Below are 21,532 nucleotides of genomic sequence, written 5' to 3'. Positions count from 1 at the left end.
TGGAATGCTAAGTATAGTTTCAAATAAGAACAGATAATATAGTGAGTTAATGTGTTTATTAGTTATTATTAACATAATTAATATAAACTTACATGAATAAGTTCGATACCAAAATGAAGTTTATATATCAAAGGTGTATATTAACTAAGTTTTAGATTTCTAGATTCTAAAACATTTAAATAAATACTCTTTTCACTCTGAATTGCCCATTTTATATTTTTTTTTCTCTATTCATATGTGCCATATCCCCCTCTCTCTCAACCTTTCATTAACAAAATTTCAAAACTTTTGACACTTTGTTACTGGGTTATTCATAACCAATTAAAAAAAAAAGAAGCAAATGGTTCTTCACAGGGTTTTGTTTTTGCTCAGAATTACATTTTTGCTTCAGTTTAATTGTTTGCAATTGTACTGTTCATCTTTAATTAGTTAATAGAATGTTTTAAACCTATTTATTGCTCATTTGGAAAGCCACTTAATTTATAGACTTTTGGGTATACTGTTTACAACTGTCCAATATATGTTTTGTTTTCTAAAACATACATTTGAAAATTTCAATAATTCATATTTGAAGAACTTTGTGAAAAAAAACAAAGCTTAATTCACTTGTGGTTTTTGCAGTTATAAAGATGATGTACATCATGTACTTAGCCCATGATAGTTACAGCCCATTACCAATTACCTCCAGCCATGTTTGTTGTGCCTGACAAGGACTAATGTAGATAAGTTAAAAAAAAAATCCACCAATGACATGAAAAGGTAAACAGCTAAAACTGTGAGGATAAGAAAATAATTAACCCCATAAACTAGCCCCCAAAGAGGATAAAATTGAAAATGAAATATAGAGCATTACAACAACAACAAAACAAAATGATTAATTTGGGAGATTCAAAACACTACAAACAAAATGTGAAATTTGTAAGATGAAAAGAAAATATTTTTATTTTTAATATGAAAACACCTATTGTTCAGGCAGACTAAATAAAGACCATGTAGCTTCACACCCATATATAATAACACAGTAGTCACTTACCCAATTTTTGTGGGTTACTTTTTGCACAACAAACTTGTAATATTTAATAAAAGTTTGTCAAATGTCATGAAAACATACTTAATACATTAAAAATTATAATGTTTATAATGTCACAGTTGTAAGACTGGTTAAAATGACTAAGCCTGCAATACAAGATTCATTTAAGATAAATGTATTTATGTTGAAATTTAATTGTATATTTTTTAGGCCAATTTAGTTGTTACAGCTACTAAGGAAGACTCACAAGAAAGTTTTTCTATCATAATTCAAGTTGAATCAGTTTGTCTACAAATTTTTCCCCAACCACTTGAATAATATTTACAACATTATGTTTGTAATTACACAGACAGATAAATCATATTAAGTACTGTTTCAAATTATCTGATCAAAGACATGGGATTAAGCAACTTTATTGTTGTCATAACAGAAACACAATTTTAGCATAAAAGTAATGAGGAAACAACAAGGTTATTTTCTTAATTAATAAAATAACACAAAACTAATTAAATGTTAGTTGTGTTATTGGTGCATGTAAGTGTATTTGTAAGTTTTTAGTAAACCCTTTTTTAATGTATCTCAGAATTACTGGTATGGGTATTAACACTTTTACTGATAAGGAGAGAAAGTTTCAACCTTCATCGGTCGTCTTCAGGTTAAAAAAGAATTTGCAAGTGACCATTGCCAGACACGTCATAGAGACGAGAGTATAAAAGGGTATGGAATTGTAGGAGGTGTTGCAGTTGGATGTTAGGTTATTAATTGATATAGGTATAAAGTTGTTCCTTTATGTTGGTTTAACTTTAGTTTTAGTTGCTGTATAAATAGGGCTTCTTTCATTTGGCATTTGTTTATCTTTGTCTCCTTACTTAGTATCTGGGTGTTTTCTATAGTTATGTTTTGTTTATTTGATTTGCAGTGTTAAAAAACATGTAAAGATGTTTTGTTTTTTTTGCATTCTTTGAATCTAGTTTCCATTTTTCTGCTTGTTTCTCCAATTAAAAAGTCTTGGCAGTTGTTCATTGTATTTTATAAATTATGTTGGTGTTAGGTTTGTCAGTGTAGTTCTTACATTGTATGGACTTTAGTTTCATACCTGGTTTTTGAATAAATTTGGTGTTTGCTAGAATGTTTTAAATTGTGTGTATCAGTTCTAGTGATCTTGAGGTTAAGAAATACTATTTGGCTGGTTTTTGCCTGTTCACAGGTAAACTTAATGTTGGGGTGTATCGAGTTAATGTGATTGAAGAAACTAAGCGTGTGTTCTGTAGATGTGAATTCAACAATATGTATCATCAACATACATGTACCAGTATAGTGGTGGGTGTAAGGCTGAATTGATTGCTTATGATTCAATCTGTGTCATAAAAATATTGGCTAGAACTGGTGACACAGGATTCCCCAAACTTAGGCCATTTATTTGTAGATAGTTTTGGTTATTGAACATAAAGTTAGTTTTGGTGGTAGTGAATTCTATAAAGGTTGCTAATTGGTTACTGGTGATATGTATCAATGGGTTGGGGTCTTGGATATAAAGTTCTATAGCTACCTTGCAGGCTTTAATTGTGGAGACTTCTGTGAAGAGGGAAATTACATCAAAACTGATCATTAAGGGTTTATGATTTAGTTGATTAAGAATATACTTAAAGTTAAGAGTCTTTGAAAAAGGAGCCAGCTGATGTTACATATTTAGAAAATGTCCATTTTCTATATTTACTGAGGTTGTAGTCAAATGGTTCATAGGTCAACATTATGGGTCGTAGTGAACAATCAAGTCTGTGAGGTTTGGAGTGCCATATAATGGTGTGCGTGAGTCGGTCTTTTGAGGTAAGAATGTTTCCTGAAACTGTGTTGGTGTTTTCATTTACAGTAGTATTTTGTTTAATTGGTTTTCATGTGGTTTTGTTGGATTTGTGTTCAGTAGTTTAAATTTGTTTGTAGCTGATAAGATGTGAATTTTTTTTAATGTATTCATTTGTGTTCATTATAACTATAGCATTGCCCCTATCTGCTTTTAGAATTTTGATGTTGTTGCTTTAAGTTGTTTACAGAATTAATATCTTTTTGTTTGAGGTTGTTTTTTAAGTTTTCTTTTCTATTAAATTATGCTGATAGTTTTGTGTGAAAATTCTTTGAAAAGGTTGTTTAAGATACTGTTTTGAGGTGTTTCGGGGAAATACGTTTTCAGTTCAACCATGAATGATAGGCTGTTGGTTGTTGGTGGAATTGTTATTGAAGTTGTCTTCTTTCTGGTAGTTCTTTTCCACTGTTTTGTTGGTGTTTTCAGTTCACCAAGAATGGATCACCAATCTTCTAGCTAGTTCTTCCAAGCAGGCTTTCATTTCGATGGATGAAATATTTCTAGGTTTTATTGCATTGAGTAAATGTATTTCTTCATTGCTTAATTTTTGGTCGGATCTGTTAATTATGAGGTTTGTTGGTGGTTCGTTGTGTTGGCACATTTTTTTGTGGTTGGCACCATAATTTATCTAATTTCTTGCTGTAGCTGACCTTCTTTTCCTTGTCATTCTTACTATTCTTTTTTACATATCAATATTAATACAACACCAAAAATCAACATGGCTTGTCCAATCATTAATGAACATAATCTACAACAGAAAAGGGAATAGTGAGAAAAACATCAAATGGATCCTGTGCAAGAATTTACTGATTGTGAAGGGTCCACTGAAGAGACCACATACAGGCCCAGCCCACGGGTATGGAAGACCACAGCCCCAAAAGTGATCAAACCAAAAAAACAAAGAGTGAGGGACCAGACAAGGCATTCCAAACAGCATGTTCAATGGACTGCAGTCAGAGAGAAGGATGGGCCAAAATGAGATGGGTGTTGAAGAATAGACTGAAATGAAAATAATCAGTTCACCTGTGCAGCTTTGCCTAGGAGCTGTCACATGTGACTGGCCAATTTGTGTTTGGAATGAGCAAGAAGAAGCTAGTCATCCATATAAACATGGAAGCATAGGAACAAGGCCTGAACATATCTAGCAAAGGAGAGTACCATAACAAAACATATATGGTGCCAATGACAGGCCTCAAGGAACAAATGAAAATGGCACACAATTCTTCAATTGACAAACTGAAAATATGGACAGGAACACACTGCTATGCTACAAGGATGTATAAGCAGGCAGAGGAAATGTCCACCTTGATCACCCAAAGGACAGGTTGTGTTTATCAGTGTAGCTTTTACATAGCATGGACTTTAGTTTTGTAAAAAAATCGTGGAAAAAATTATATGCACACACCTAGACCAACAACAATAAATCCCAAGATACAACAAACTACAAAACCTTAAACTGTTGCATATCATATGTTCCTGACATCAGGTAAAAATAACCAACATTTGGAAAAAAAAAAACTTATAACAAAACACAACATTCTAATAAACACCAAATTCATTCAAAACCATGCACAAAACTAAGGTCTATACTATGTAAAAACTACACTGACAAACACCACACCAACATTATTTATAAAATACAATGTGACAACTGCTATGACTTCTATACTGGATAAATAAGCATAAAAATGGAAACTAAATTCAAGAACACAAAAAAAAACACCTTCACACATTTTTGAACACTGTAAATTCAATAAACACAATATAACCATAGGAAACACCCAGATATTAAGTAAGGAAAGAAATATAAACAAACACAAAATCAAAGAAGCCCTACTTATACAGCAACTAGAACCAGAATTAAACCAATATAAAGGAACAACTTTATACCTATACTAATTAATAACCTGACATCCACTTGCATTGCCTCCTACAATCCGGTACCTGTTTATACTCTCGTCCCTAAGACATGTCTGTCAATGGTCACATTCAAACTCTCTTTCTTTCTTAACCTGAAGATGACATAGGAATGTCGAAACATTGTTCTCTCCTTATCAGTAAAAGTGTTAATACCCATACCAGCCATTCTAGATATATTTCACCAGTACTGTTGTGGACTGATCATGTGTTATCTAGTAAATCAATAAGCTGTGGCACCATAAGAAGGTGGTACAGAAAGGGGAATAAGGTTGAGAAACAGGAAATGCCATGCTAAGACCAGGCTGCAACAAATTACCTACTAATTTAGTAAGTGTAGTATATTGATGGGCTTAGGCCACTTATGGCTCTAAATACTCCAGAATGGAATCAAACACATAACACCATAGACACAACATCATGCAAAAGTCCTGTAAATACTGAGGCTGGAAATGGGTCTATGCCAGGACCGTGTCATAGTCAAGAAGATCCCAACAACAGATAAACCAAATTTAAAACCTAAGAGCCAAAGACAAGAGACAATGCAACAAAAAATCAAGGAGGAAAAAGATATCTGCACAAAACCCCTCAGGATTCCTGTAAAGTCTCAGACACAAGGTGTAGAGAGAAAATGTACCATAGTAGGGTCATAAGGGTGAGATGAAAAATAGAAAATTTAACAAACCCCAACAGCTGTTAGTCTCATAGTCTGTTGTTTAAAGAAGTCTGCTTGATAAGTTAGCAGACTGATAGAAAATTCTTGGGGAACAAGGCATACTAGGGCTACCCCAGTTGAGAAGTAAAAGGGTCTGCATGAATCCAGCTATCTGGGGATGAAGAAAAATTAAATAGGGTTGGGAAAGACACTCATACAAAAGGGAAGGAATAAAGTCATATGAATCAGGTTGCTGAGAAAAACTCCCAGTATCTAAGATATTAAATTAGAAAAGATTGAAGAAGGGCAAGTGTAATCCACAATTAGTAAACAGGAAGTCCCACCAAACTCTGGTAGAGGAACTAAACTTTCAAAGTCTTCATCAGCTTCCCCAAGCTCGAAAGGCTCAGAAGAAAGTGGGGTAGAAGGAGACAACAGTGGTTAATGTATATAATGTTTAATCTTCTGACAAATAAACAATAAATCCCCTGATGGGTTACTTGTGGCTGTAAAAATGGCAGTAGAAACACCTAGAGCAGCGACAGTAACTTCAGAATTCATAATTAGCAAACACAAAGAATTGATGTAGAAAAAATTAAATAAGTCCACAACTAGTTAAATTGTAAAGTTAGAAGAAAAATAATTTGAAAAAAAAAACTTCAGAGTGAATGTCCAAATGCTGCCAAACAAAAGTGATAGTTTGGTGGTGGTGCCAAGAGGCAGTCATCTTCATCACATAATAGTAGCATTCTCATATTGGTGGAAAAGTGACACACAGTGATTTACACAGAGATGTGTTAAATCTCTGGATTCAAATAGAGCCACCCTCTATTGAAGGATTGTGACATGCATTCAAAAAGTGTGCAAACAGAGTGAAGCACAAAACAAGAAAAGCTAATCTTGTATGGGAAGCACTGGCATTATTATATAAAAATAAAGTAATGAAAATTCTATACACAGACACAGAAAAAACGTTTTTTTTAGGAGTCTACAATCTTTTTTTCCAGATATTTCTTTTTGTCTTTGAAATCTGTGGAAAGCTCTTTAGTTCTTCAATCTTATTTTCCAGTTCTGTGTCCAAACCTTCAACACCGATAACCTATCCTTCACTCTTCTCAAATTTGTCAGCATCAGTTTCCAAAATTTCACAATCATCATGCAGATCCTTTTTTCAACTTGCTTCCTGTTTTGAACTTAACATATCATCTTATTCTTGTTCTCATCTTCCCAGTAGACCCCATACTTTGATCTTGCAGTTGTCATAAAGTTCAGGAACTTCTTAATAACGGACATCTTACAGGCTCCTCCACAGATAGTTATTTAGTTAAAAACTAGCCTGTGTACACTGGTAGTGTTCTCCTGCACATTGCAGACATCTACCTATTTGTTGATAGAGAATTCTCTTTCAGTTGTAGCTTGACAAAGGGATGGGAAAAGAATCTTCCTTCATATATCCCACAATTCATTGTGGCTTTATTCATTTTTTAATGGAGAAATGTATCAGTTCTTGCTTAAGGGTCAATAATGTTGAAGGCTTAGAAGTTCTCATGACTGGCTTCCATACTTAAGATGCTGATGTAACTTGGACACTTGCTTTTGTAGCAGCATCATTTGCAGACAGTTGTACCAGATGCATGAACATACTTTCATTTTTCTAACTAACTAACTACATATATACACAAATAAACAGATTGCCTTTACAGCTACGATTACAAGTTTAAAAGGCCTTTACACACATCACAAGTTTGAGTTTCATACTTGCTATTCTCCCACCAGTTGTTGTTAAACATGCTTCAACACTGGTCTGCAAAAACACTATAGCCTTTCAAATTGGTATTGAAACTAACTAACACAGATCAACAAACAGAAACAAAGAATCATTATTCACATTACATTTACTGTATATGCTTTCTTACTGGCTTTGGTATGTATGTCCAGATGCTAGGTTGCCTGAACGCTTTTACAAGAGAATCTGCATTTCATCAAGGTGATCAATTCATAAGCCAAAACAAAATATTCAAAATCTCAGAAGATATATATAAAAAACACCAATAGTACGTAATATGTATGTCAGTTGAAAGCACGAGCATTTTATTTGTTTCAATACTGTGTATTTTCATCAAATTTGGTGGACTTTCAGTAAACATTATAAATGTTTCACATAAAAAAGATATATATTTTTAGGGAAGCATTTTAACAAACTAAAAAACAAATATCTGTCAATGAATATAAAGTATTTGTTTTGAATAGTCCAGGAAGAAAGTGATTTTCATGTTAAGATTAAAAATATTCTTCTTTATCTCAAAAATCTCAAATTTCATTTATGTAATCTCTCCTAAATATATTTCAAATGTTTTTCTTTTAGTTAAACTATCTTTTATCCACTCTATCTCTACATGGGATTGGTCAGTTTGACTGACCTCGCAATCACAACAAAATATTTTTAAACATCTAAATTACTCTTTTCTTTTCTAGAATGACTTCAGCTTGTAACATGAAACTATGCACATTTATCTTAGATAGCTTTAAACTTATAACCCAATACATCTTTTATAATGGACACCTAAAAGACTCCTCCAGAGCTAGTTACTTGCTACAAGCTAATCTGTGTATCCTGGTAGTGTTCTCCTACATGGTGAAAATATCTAACCATTTGTTGATAAAGAGTCCTCTTTCAACTGTATCATGTAAGAGGACTTTATCAACATATAGTTAGATACCTACTTATTTATGTGTTTATCACAAGTAACTTTAAACTTGTAACAGTATACACCTGTTTATAATTAAATTTTCTTTCACTGCCATTTTGACTGTGTTTAACTATTATCATACCATTGCAAGTATAAATTAGTTGGAGAATGTGGAGTTCATGTTACACTACTGAATTATGTTACCTATGAGCTGCTGGAGAACATGTCTTGTGAAACAATTTTATATGATTTATTTTATCTAACCTAACCTTAACTAACTTAGAGATTCTTATATTTACATTTTAGTTACTTTTATAATAAAAATAAACATGAAAAACAAAAAATAAAGTATTTATTTGAGTATTCTTTTTTTCTTTTGCTATCAACTATCAATGAGACTTAACCATACTATTTTGCACTAATAAAAGTATTGAATTAAATCATTTTTATTTAATTACATAATGCACTAAAGAACATAAACTAATAACATGTAAAAAGTAGACAACTGCTCCTGAATCTCACAATTTTTCTTGCTTTCTAGCTATGCAACAAAAGTTGTTATAAATTCATCCTTGTTAGTCATCTTTCCCATGGGGATGAAGCTTGTACTAACAGTGAAACTAACAATGCTATGTTCAGAAAACAACATAATGTAATATGTCATTTCATACATTAAACCCTTGGGTTTCTATTGGTTACAGGTAATATAATATTAAACATCAGAGAGCACTACTAACAAATCATAAAAGAAATAGTGTGACAAATGGTACTAAAAGATGGGTCTGATATTCTATTTGATAGCTTAACCAAATAGTATTAAAAGCTATAAGACTTGCGGCTTTTGTACGAGCAGAAAATTTTTATAGTGGTTTATCTACTTTTAATTTCATACTTATTGAAGAGGTAGTGATTAAAATAAACAAGATAGTACACCTAAGGAAAATGTGCCATGTGTCACAATGCTAAGGGAAATTGAGGATTTAAAAAAATTGTCTTTTAAAATTAAGAACTTAAAACTTCTATGCTGTTAAATTGTGAATTATTAGCTAAGATTTTAAGCTATCCTAACTGGTATAATGTAAGCAAAAAGTAGTTTAACAAAATGTTAAATGTAAGTTACACGTAACATGTGTAGAAAAGGGTGCCCATGGTAACAGGGTTAATAAATTCAGAAAACAATAAAAAGGAAAAAAAAAAAAAAAATTTTGATGTCCATGAAAAATGTTATTTACAACATACACTACATGTTTACTATATGCAAGTGGAAAAGATCATGTTAATATTCAATGTAAAACTTCACTTACAATTTACACTGCATATTGTTTCCTTTTATAAGTGCAAAGTAATTTTCATGAAAAGATTAAAACTACTTTTCTTCATCTCAATATTTTCAAATATTTCTTATGTAACCCCTAAAACCTCCTAAACAAATCTCAAGCGCATGCTTTTTTAGAAAAACTTTATATTTTATCTGTTTTTTATTGTTCTTTCCACTCTAACTATGTATCATCTTGGTTCATTTGACCAACTTTGTTACCACTAACAAGTCCCCTGCTGGAACAGCAGTAAGTCTACAGATTTATAACACTAAAATCAGGGGTTCAATTCCCCTCAGTGAACTCGGCAAATAGCCACTTGTGGCTTTATTATAACAAAACACATACACACATCATTAAATAAAGGAAGTAATTATAAATTTCCCCATTTTCTTTCTTGAATGACTGAAAAGTGTAACAGAAAACCACAGTGCTTATCCTATTAAACTTAAACCTTATAATATAAGGTTATATTATAATATAAGGTTATATAAGGTATATGTAATAGAATCAAATTACATAAAGCACAAGTTACAGAATTACCCGAGTGTGCCTTATAAAATAATGATAACTGTTATTTATTTTACTTTATCTAGACTAAAAAAATTGATTTTATTCAACTTGTATAATAACAAATAAAAATACACACAAAAAACAAGAAATAAACTACTTACCCAGGTCTTTTTTTTCTTAACCCTACTTTTTTATTAATTGTACAACTGTATTAAAAATTTCTATTTAATTAAATAATGCACCAAACAAGACAGCATAATAATATACAAAAAGGAAAAAAAATTTCAACAAATTACCACAGTTTTCCCAACTTGCTGTGTGACAAAACCATAAAAATTCAGATGAGCTCTTTGCTGTGTTTTCCAAATAAAATTTAAACTGAAAGGCAAATAGACAATTCTTTGTGCATGAAATAACATAATGCATTATTTTGTAGAAAAATACCTTGGCCTTCTATTTAGTTACAAATAATATGGTCTTCAATATCAGAGAGAATTCTGAGAAAAACATTATGATGAGTAATTTTCATAACATTTTGTACTATCTGAAAAGGGTGATAAAAATTAGAGAAAAGGAAAGACAGATAACAAATGTCACAGTTCACATACTAGGGTAGATTGAGAATTTAAAAAAATATATAATAAAATTAAGAACTAAAAACTTGAACAGTATTACTCTTTGATTTATTATTTACATTCTGATGCTGTGTTTATTCATATGCATTGATGATAAAGTAGTTCAATTAAATTTTGATTGAAACTCTATCTAAGGTTGTCACATGAACACTCTGACCTAATCATGTGGTACTTTCATGCAGCTTTTTTTTTTTTTTTTTAAACTGCTATTGATGAAACCTGTTAGAAATTGACTGTGGACAGCTGTGTTCAAACTATATGCTGTTAGTTTGTTATGATATAAAGTTTGAAGCAAAATACTTGTGCTTGCCTTGCATATGGGGCATTCTGAGATATCATATTCAGTCAGCTAAAAGTTCAGGTTAACTAGAATCCTGTAATACACACACACACAAATGTTATTCTGTGTCCCCAGAACAATTATTAACTATACATATATAATAATAACTTAAAATAACAGGGTAAAACTGATGGTAGTCAGTTCACTACTAAAGTCATTCATTATTAACATAAACAATATCCAAAGGAATTAAAGTGTAAACATGAAACTTTTTTTAAAAGGTTGTGATACTCTTTAAAATGTTGTAAACCCATAAACAGTAGTTGAATTATTTTTCTCATGGAGTTGAATGAATGTTTTGTTTAAAATGTCCAATGAGAAACCTTGTTTGTGAAATACTGTGATGTTGAAAAAGTCTACTGCATCTAACAAGTTGCAAGTAGTAAACAATGTAACATACTATTTATTTGTTATAAAGCTTAAAACCACACAATGGTATATTGAACCTCAACACAGGCATCAAAGCCCAAATTTTAGCACTGTAAGCCATAAGACTTACCACTGAAATATTCATATTTGGAAATGAAAGTTCATAACTTAAAAGTTGAAAGTGTCCTTTTATTTTACACAAAAAACAATTAACCCACATGTAATTTCTTAAAACCAAAAATGAACATTACACTAAATAAAGCTGTTATAAACTATAAGCTTTCTTAATTTTAGTTCTAAAATACACATGTGCATTTCATTTGAAACCATATGCTCCTTCACTTTGTTAACATGCATTAAGATGGTTCTGCATATTAAGCTAAGATTGGCTTCAATACAACTTTACAGTTACTTCACTGTGGAAAAATACAGATTCCGTCTGTTTCACAGACTTCTATAAACATCTTTTTTAGCCACTTTTTCTTTACTACAAGTTCTATTCGTTGGTTTTGCAAGTTTATTTGTTTCAATTCATAAAACCATGTCAATACACTGAATGCTCATAACTGTTTCATACTCTGTACACTATTTTTACTTGTAATTTTATTAAATATAAAGTTATGTCTACGTGAATTTGTTTTTCCAAGTACATAAAATGTTTTCAGATAGGCCAGGATTTATCCATGTAACACTTAATACCTACAAGAGAACGCATCTAAAATACCATGCACGAAAATGAACAAATAAGGAAAATTTAAGTTACATGTATCAAAACTATTACAATTGTTATGCAGATCATGGCCAGTTATGTAAATGTTGTATAAAACTCTAACTACTGAATCTCATTTAATTACATCTATACTAATGTCAACAAATGGAACAATATGGTAAACACTATCCTGTTACAGGCAACTGCATATGAAAATTGGTTACTCTGCTGCATTATGTATTGAAATTGTCAAACACATATACATATTTGTCAATATTACACTTACAGGATTTGAATCCTTCCAGATCTCAGGGAAGAGAGGATGAGCTTTGTGACGTGCAACAAGAACTTGCATTTGATCTACAGTTGGATGTTTGCCCAGTTCAGCTTCAAAGGGTAGCTTATATTCTGGGACCTCCAATCCTATTATATATAAAATATAATAGCATCACTGCTAGTTATAAATCTAAATTAATGCCAGAGAACACTAAATACTGGCTCAGTTATTAGGCTACAGATAATTTCATACTCTTCAGATTTTTCACCTAATGGTTACAAGAAAAACGTTAACATTTTCCTTAAATGAAAAGCTACTTATAACAAAACATACAGCTGATACATTATTCCACTATAAAAATATTTTGAACAAGTGCTAAGCCTCTTAATGAAATTCCAACACTTATACAGAATAACATGTACTACATCAGTGTATGATGTAATCAACATTGGAACTACCACTCCACTAATAGGAGTGCAATTTATCCTCATGCAATATTACCTTTGAGCACAATATGTATGATAAAAGTTCATTTTTGATCAAACAAAAGATACACACAGGAAGTGGATGCTTTTGTGAAAGGGAAAGTATCTATTTGAAATACACTTTCAGGTAAGGAACATGCTACTCCCCTCTTTACAGAAGGGACAGGCAGAATCCCACAGTAAGGTGGTGGTGGTGGATGGACCAACACAGAGGAAGAAGTGAGCTCACTTCAGAGAACAAAGAAATAAAAATGTAGTATTGTGTTATGGGGCTAGTGACAGCAACATCTGGTGGAAGACTGCACACATTTTAAGCAGGGAATAATCATTGTCCAATACAAGTAGAAGTTCAGAAGAAATATTTTGTCAAAAAAACTTCCTGCTGCTAAAGAGTTGTAAAGGTAGGGTAATGTGAAAGCTATGTAATTGTCCTATACATTCCATAAGATCATAATGCCATGTCAGTATAGCTATGGTAGTAGGTCAAGCTATAAAGTACATGAGAAATATGTAACAGAAATACTTACAATAATATACAGGCACCTCAAGAAGAACTCAAGATCCATGCAGTTGGTCACAGCTACCAAAAAACCTGGTCCTTAGTACTGGACAGCACCCTGTATACTCTTTCTCCACATGATCTTAGGCCAGTAAGGTTATATCAACTTTCCATATAAAGAACTCAGTTTTGGGGAAATGTTCTCTCACTCTAACAGAAGTAACCGAGATGGAATATGCATAGGGAAGAACACAGAAAATAGCAAGGATAGAACAACAATAACCTCATCACCTGAACACGGACAACAAAAGCTAGACAAATGAGTGGATTTGAAACCACATTCTCTGCTAATGTCCCCTCCTTCTTTTAGTATTTATTGATGCAGCACACCAGAAAGTAAACATATATACATACATTGCCAAAGCACTCTTTCAGAAATTCTTGATGATGAGAACGCCACTTGAAATATAAATGTATCTTAGAACAGTTGGTATGGGTATTAATACTTTTATTGATAAGGAGAGAGCAATGTTTCAACCTTCAAAGGTCATCCTTCTTAACCTGATGATGACCTAGGAAGGTCGAAAAGTTGTTCTCTTCTTTTCAGTAAGTGTTGGTACCCATACCAGCCATTCTGAGGTACAATCTTGCAGAAAGTCTTGTCTCAAAAGCAGGCATTTAGTACATGTATATGGGCTTAACTGTTTCTGCATTTCTGTACACTTATTTCAGGAGTGAAAGGGTTATTTCATATAAGGCTACACTGGCCTACTTGTAGAGATCAATCTCATGTCCACAGGTGTACATGCCATGAACTTTTATGGAGTGCCATTCAGCATGGTATAAATTTGACATTAGTTATCAAATTCAGTCTTACTCTACATGGTTGATTTAGTAACAGTTTGTGGTGAAAGAGGGTAAAAACAAGATAAAATATAAGGAGATACTGCAAATAGTTGTAGATATGTATTTCAAAAGATCTAAAGGTTATATAAATATGCATACAGATATGACAAACACAATTACAGATATGCATTCTGAAGGTTCCAGGTGTTATGTAAATACAATATGCAAACTGTAAGATGGACAAAGGTACTTTTATTCTCTGCATAAAAATCATCTTGCATCCCAAACTGTCAGTGTCTTAGTCAGACTGGCATTGTCAACTCACAGACAAATCTTAAGTATAACTGATTTTTTGCATACCTCAATCATGTATATTTTGCTAAATGTTTTCCACATTTTGTGTAGATACCCATGGTAATTTTGGAATTATAGTCCACACTCCTTTTCCATTATGGGTTCAGCCATGTGGATTAACCTCATATTCATTCAGTTAGGGAATCTTACTGCATTTAAAATTTTATCAGCATACAGTATATTTTAATATACCACATATAGTGATTCTCAGTTTTTAATCTCTCATGAACTTCTGTAAAAACCAAACACAATTTAATATGCCCAAATGCTTAAACCTAATAAAACTGATCCTACAATGTATAAAAGCAGCTCTGATATGAATAAAACATTTTCACTGAATGAAATAAGACAATTTGTTATTATATGTAGAAGTAGAAAATTAAACACAGGGAGCTTCAAAGAAACACGAGAAAATTTGTAGACATGAAGTGTAACAAATATTAAAAGAAAACAAACTTTTTAACACCTTGAGTGCCAACTAAGTGAAGTTGCCTTAAGCTGTAGAGAGGGAATAAGGTAAGTTAGGAGTTGCATCTTGCTCATACTGATAGAGGATTGTTTCCATGCAGTAATGCAGCTGCCTCATGTTAAATATGTGAGGGTAGGTGGGAGTATTAAGGCTACTGTTACTGAAAATTTGCACACAGAGAGGTCAATTAATTTAAGAAAAGCTGTAATGTAAGACGAGATACGAAATTGTATTGGTTTGTTTTCATTTCTTGTTAAGTTTCACAAGAACTATCACTGCAAGCCATCCCTAACTTAGAAGTGTAAGATTAGAGGGAAGGCAACTAATCATCACCACCTACTGCCAACTCTTGGGATACTCTTACCAATGAATAGTGGGATTGACCATCGCATTATAATAACTCCATGGCAAAAAAGGTAAGGACGTTTGGTGTCACAAGGACTTGAACCTGTGACCCTCAGATTATGAGTCATGCACTTTAACCACCTGGCCATGCCAGGCTGCATTCTACTGAACACAAAATCACTTTTACATTATACTGCCAATCACCCTTAAGTTTATTTTTATGCAAATCAGCCATCTGATGATTCATCATAGGATCTGAAATGCTTATGGATAAATATTTGTTAGAAGTTTTATACCTCTTATAGTACAGAACATTTCACTGTAATATAAAGAATATTCACCAGTAACAAACAGGCATGATGCTGTATGTTTAACATCAGAGTAATATTATCCAAGGTTGTGTTGGTCCTGTCTTTCCAAGACATGTTATTGTCTGGTGTTATCTAAGTCTAATCTTCTAAAAGCATTTCACCCATCTTTAACTGGACTGAAGTTTAATTATTTGCAGATTTTTTCTTTTTCAAGAAATGTATCAACAAGCTAAAGACAGTGGGAATGGGCATAATCTACTTGCTATAGAATAAAATGTACAAACATAGACATACAGTTCTGTTTCTACAATGTGTGGTACTATCTTATATGTCACATTCTTCTAAGCAAATGGAGTTGAACCTTGTTCTAGATTCTCTCCAAATGATCATGCCCATTATCTGGCTCTAGGGCGAACTGTGAAAAGGACCTTGCTCCAAACATCATCAAGACAATGGAGGTGCTCTTTGTACCACACTTAAGCAAGTTATTGTGTGCCTTGCTGAGTAGAATGTACATTATTGAACAGCCAGAATACAAGCTGTCCATAAAAAACTTGCTTCTAATTGTCTTACACTAACATATAATTAAATTTCAGAAGTGAACATTTGATTCAGTCTAGGTACAGGTATCTTATTACTAGAATGAGCCAAAACTGATATTCACAAGTGCTAGAAGTACAGATAATTGTTGGTTATGCCCAACTGCCTGATTGAAAGACCATTTATAGGTAGTGGATAATTTCAACCTTTCTTTAGCATCAAGCCACATTTTACCAAAACTACTTAAATTTAATCCTGCTTTATCCCAGACATTCACACACAAAACATCACATACAAAATACTTTTTTTTCACATACTACAAACCTATCCTTTTTTAGTACTGTATAGCTGCAAAACCTTGCATGATTAGGATGTTACTAAAACCCACTAAATTTAGTTTATTGTGACTGGCTCTCTGCTTTATATATATGGTTTTAAGTGAGGAATGTTAAAATATAATAATTAGAAAACATAAATACTACCTGAAAAATTTACAGTCAATCATAAAGCAACAAAAACAGTTATAATACTATATTATTTAAACAATGATACGTTCCTTTGCATCCCCAGTGTTTAAGAACCTGATACAAACAACACACTCAATGACCCACTCATTGTATGCAAGATCACACAAATTATCAGATAATTGAATAGTATAAAAAAAATGAACTGAGAAAGAAAACTGAAATTATTTTAGAACTGTAGATTTAAACTAATTATTTGTTCTTTTAACCAGTGTATTTCAAATGAAAACAAAAAGGCTTTCTTTAAAATAATTGCATTAGTTACCTTGATACAAGTCAGAACAACGTGTAGCAATCTCCCACAGGATTAAGCCTAATGCATACATATCAACTTGTTTCAGAGAAGACTCACAATCCCTTAAATTCACAGCTCCTTCAAGGGCTTCTGGTGCCATATATCGCAAGGTTCCAACCTGGAATGTTCAAATTACTAAGTACAAAGTTTCACTGAAACTTTGTTTTTATTCATAGTATTAGAATTAAAACACAATTTACTGATATAAACTTAAGACAAACATTATATTTTTTTAGCTACAGCATCTTCACATAAAGCAGAACTATCTGCCATTAAGAGTACAATGGGTCCCATGTCTTTGAACTGTTTGTGGCATTGCTAACATTGCACTGTACAAAACTAACATATATGAATTCCAATTACTTTTTTTTTCTGAATGGTCATCACTTTGGCAGTATCTACAGACAAAATCTTAAATTCTGGTTTGGGTTGAAACTGAAGAGATGGAATAAAAGCAGAGAATTTTCTGACTTGTATGTTCTTTATAATCTATCATTATTCAACAAATATGACATTTTATAATGTGTATAACTACATGCAGATCCATACTGAAAATAAAATGCTGTCTGAATTGATTAACAATTCAATGTGTCAGTGCTCTTTATATGTTAATTTAGTTATAGCTTCAAAAGCAAAATTATTGTTTGGTGCCTCAGTTGTGTTTTTTAATCTTTCTACCTGGTAAATATAAAATTATGATGCTAAAGTATTATTAAAGCTTCATCATATAAACCATCAAAATTTTTCAAAATAAACTGATTTTTTAAGACTGCTTTAAGTATTTTATACTGTTAATAACATAGAAACTGCAAAAACATAAGCAATACATTACTTTAATTTGAAAAGGAAAACAACAAATTCAGACTAAATCTCTATATTTTATGTGAATTGTTTCATACTTTCAATAAATCACATTTTAAAATTAATAAATATATAAATGAATATCAGTATATAATGAGTTTTACAATTAACATCATAATTTCAAAATTAACTTATTTATAAATACAGAATAAAAAATTATGTAACAGGTCATCAAAATGACCTGATGTCATTCAAAGTTTTATGTCATTTGACCTTATATTTAAGCTACTTGATGAACATACAAAAAGTTAACATTTTTCTAAATTGAAAATGTATTTCCAATAATACTTAACCACTTCTGACACTTACAGCTATTTCTAAATCTCCAGGGTTTTATTTTTACCCATCTACACATTGGTCTGATTCTTTATCACTGACACCAGTCTTTTATATCTCCCTCAATTGCCCTTAGCAATATTTGTCTTGTGGTACTCACCACCTATGTCAATACACCCTCTATCCTGGTACTGTATATAAGAACCCGATTCAGATAATTTATCACTTTTTCAAGACATACTATTCCAGTCTCTACACTGTCTCTTAGTGGTATGAAAGGATGGGAGAGTATCAGCTAAGTACAACTGGAAAATTCATTTTCAATTTAGGAAAATGTCAACTTTCAAATCATACTTACCTCCACTAACACTCATAGCTAGAATCCCACATTAAGAAGGTGGAAAGGCTAGTGAAGGCATTATTCACACAGAAAGCATCTGCATAGATCATGGATGTACCACATTAAGATTAAAATTTTAGCTTTAGTCAATCTGTGGCAGTCCAGAATAGTATGATAATACCACCTGATGAGCTTTTAGGTGGTCTTATAGAACACTTCTTTTCTACAGAGCCCATTGCAACTGGTAGTAAGTATAGTGAAATAATGGTTGTTAGTGAAAAACTGGATTGATTAAAGCAAACTTACCTGAGCAACACTTGCCACAGAGTGGAATTTAGTGAAGAAGTAAGGAACTCTGGAAAATAAAAAATACTCTCCCCTCCTTATAATATAGTAGCTGTGGTCTAACGAGCCACAAGGGGTAGGCAAAGACCCATGAAAAAAGAAACAGGCAGATAGCATAAATAGTGTCAGAGAGAAATATTAGGAAAAGTCCACATAGCAGCCCATACAATGTCCTCCAGCATGCAGTTCAATAAGGCAGTTAAAGACAGAAATGCAACAAATCTGATGAGACATGACACAGAAGTTTCCTCCTCACCTGTAAGTATAGTCCAGAAGAGGCAAAGTGGATCAATTTGTAAACCCACCTCTTTAACCTTTAAACAGCAGGAATGTTGTAGTTAACATCATCAATCAATGATGGCTGCCATTTAAAGGTTAAGGTACCTAGGCATAAATTGTGGGAAACAAAAGCATCCCAATGAATAAAAGTCAATGCAAGCCACATAACTTAAAATAATCAGGGTGCTAATGGGACACAACAAGTAGCTGGGATTCAAGTTGTTGTAGAGGTAATAAATAGCCAGCAATTGACTTAACAAGAAGGATTTATCCCCTTCCATGGATGCCAGTCTCAGGAAGGAAGAAACTATCTGGGAATAGAAGGACACAAGTAAAGTGATAAAGAGTACTATGCACATGCAGTGCAAACAACTCTAACCTATGATGTCCACAGGCCAGCAGCAACATAAAATACACTTTAAGGGAAAGGTAATACACAACATACGAGGCTAAAGGCAGTAATTGATGTCAATAATAAATTTATAATATCACTAATATCCCATTTAGGTAATAACAAAAGTTTTTTGGGTTGAGAGAAGCAAAATGATTTGAGAAAGCCAGATAGCACTGGAGACTCAAAGAATTTATGATATTTATAATACTAAAAAGTATTTGATAATGCTGCCTTATATAAAGCCATTTCGCAAAAAGCCACATCAAAAAACAAGAAACAGCACATTTGAGTAAAGTGGGTTTAATTTCCTCATCAGACACCACTAGCGATAAGTGCATGTGCATTTTTACTGACAGATGGCAGTTGTGGTTCTACAGAAAAATTAAGGCAAATTTCAAAGTTAAACCCAAATGCCAATTGAAGGATCAGGTAACTTTCATGCATGAAGTTTGAGCTTCGGAATGTCTGAGTGCAAAACGCTGGATTGGATTATCTCAACAGAGATGGCCATAAAGGAAGTGTCAGAGGTGGACACTCTTGAAGATACTGAAGAAGAAACCATTGTTGGGCCAACCAATCTGGAACTATTACAGCATATGACAAGTAATGGATCAAAGCACAGCAAGAAGTTCTAAAATACTGATGTGTGGAAGAAAGACTGATTGTTCCTCTATAAACCTTGGAATTCTTGACCATTCATACAAGCACATTATCACTGAAGTGATACATTTGTGAAGAGGGGTGGGTATAGAAACACCTACTCTAATATTGTTTCAATCCAACTACCACTTGAAATCTAAGATGTTGCTTCTGTGTAAAGAGACTAGATGATCCACTGGATTGCAGCTCACAATCCATTGGTCATGCAGTGACCACTAAAGGGATAACATGTTCTCATCCCAAAGGGATTAAAGATTTGAAGAATGTCCACATCACCAAAAGAGAAAGCTATATGCACAGTAGGAGAAGAAAACGTGACTAACAGCCTGACTGTCCATTTCATAGCATGGAGCATATGGGAGCCAGCTGAGCCCAACTTAAGTATTGAAAAAGACACCTAGATGGACTATGTATTGAGTTGGAATTAGAATTGGTTTTTTGGCTCTGATAAAAAAGCAAACCTTATTGGTTTCTGAAAAGAGAATCTGAGTGTGCTATTCCACCACCTGACAAGAAAGATGGAGCTAGAAGTAGCCAGTTGTCCATATAATGGTGTTATGTATAAGCCCAAACAATGAAGATGGAAAAGCTCATACAACTCTGTAAAAGACATATGCAGATGCTAGGCCAAAGGGCAGAACCATGAACTGCAAAACCTAACCTTGTGCATGAAACGTAGATAGTGGCAGGATGACTTTGCTATGGAAATGTGTAGTTGTGCATCAGCCATATTTAACTTGACCAACCACAGACCTGCTGAAGAATGCTAACATAAGGTGAGAAAAATGGCTCCATTCTGAACCTCAAAGGATCTAAAACTTTGTTGAGCCAAAAAATATCAATGATCAGATACCAATCTTCTGTCATTTTGGAAACAACAAATAAATGTGAATAAAATCCTGGAAGAACAGGATTGGCTCTCTGTATTGCCCCTTTGACCTACAACCCTCTGACAGCTCTGGAACAAAGGTCCACACTTTGCAGATATGACAGGGATGAAAATGCCACAAGTTGGGAGGATAATGGAGGTGGAGAGATGAGCTGATTGGTTAACCCTGACTTAAAAACCTAAGTATCCATGGGTATATGGTGAAGGAATTCTAGATGTCCAGAAAATTTTATAACCACACTTCCACAGATCCCACTGAGATAGGTTAGTCACTGATGCCATTTGCAATAGTCTGCCCAAGCTGAAGAGTCTCTAAAATAAGGATAGAATCTATTTTGAGTACCAACATATCAAGGAGCTGAAACTTGGGGTTGGTACACACAAAAAACAGTTGCTACATGACTTCCAACTGAATCAAATAAAGTCACTGGGTAATGATAAAAAGAATGAATGCAAATAAGCAACATCAGTCCATGGCTTCAATACCATTGAAATGCTTGCAAATATC

General features: G+C 32.9%; 1 protein-coding gene across 5 annotated transcripts in view; it reads right to left on the bottom strand.

The window, feature by feature from the left end:
* Positions 1-21,532, bottom strand: part of wit (kinase protein wishful thinking) — a 65,441-nt gene that overhangs the window by 9,198 nt on the left and 34,711 nt on the right. For all 5 annotated transcript variants that reach the window (XM_076453817.1, XM_076453816.1, XM_076453815.1 and 2 more), the window contains exons 8-9: positions 16,951-17,098; positions 12,322-12,458 (exon numbers count right to left, since the gene is read on the bottom strand). In XM_076453817.1, the coding sequence (XP_076309932.1) occupies positions 12,322-12,458; positions 16,951-17,098 (285 nt within the window). The remainder of the gene's footprint in view (positions 1-12,321; positions 12,459-16,950; positions 17,099-21,532) is intronic.

The sequence above is a fragment of the Tachypleus tridentatus genome, chromosome 9 (genome assembly GCF_004210375.1).
Source record: "Tachypleus tridentatus isolate NWPU-2018 chromosome 9, ASM421037v1, whole genome shotgun sequence".
Taxonomy (NCBI): Eukaryota; Metazoa; Arthropoda; class Merostomata; order Xiphosura; family Limulidae; genus Tachypleus; species Tachypleus tridentatus.
The sequence above is the reverse complement of the archived record's forward strand: the minus strand, read 5'-3'. Positions and strand labels throughout refer to the sequence as shown.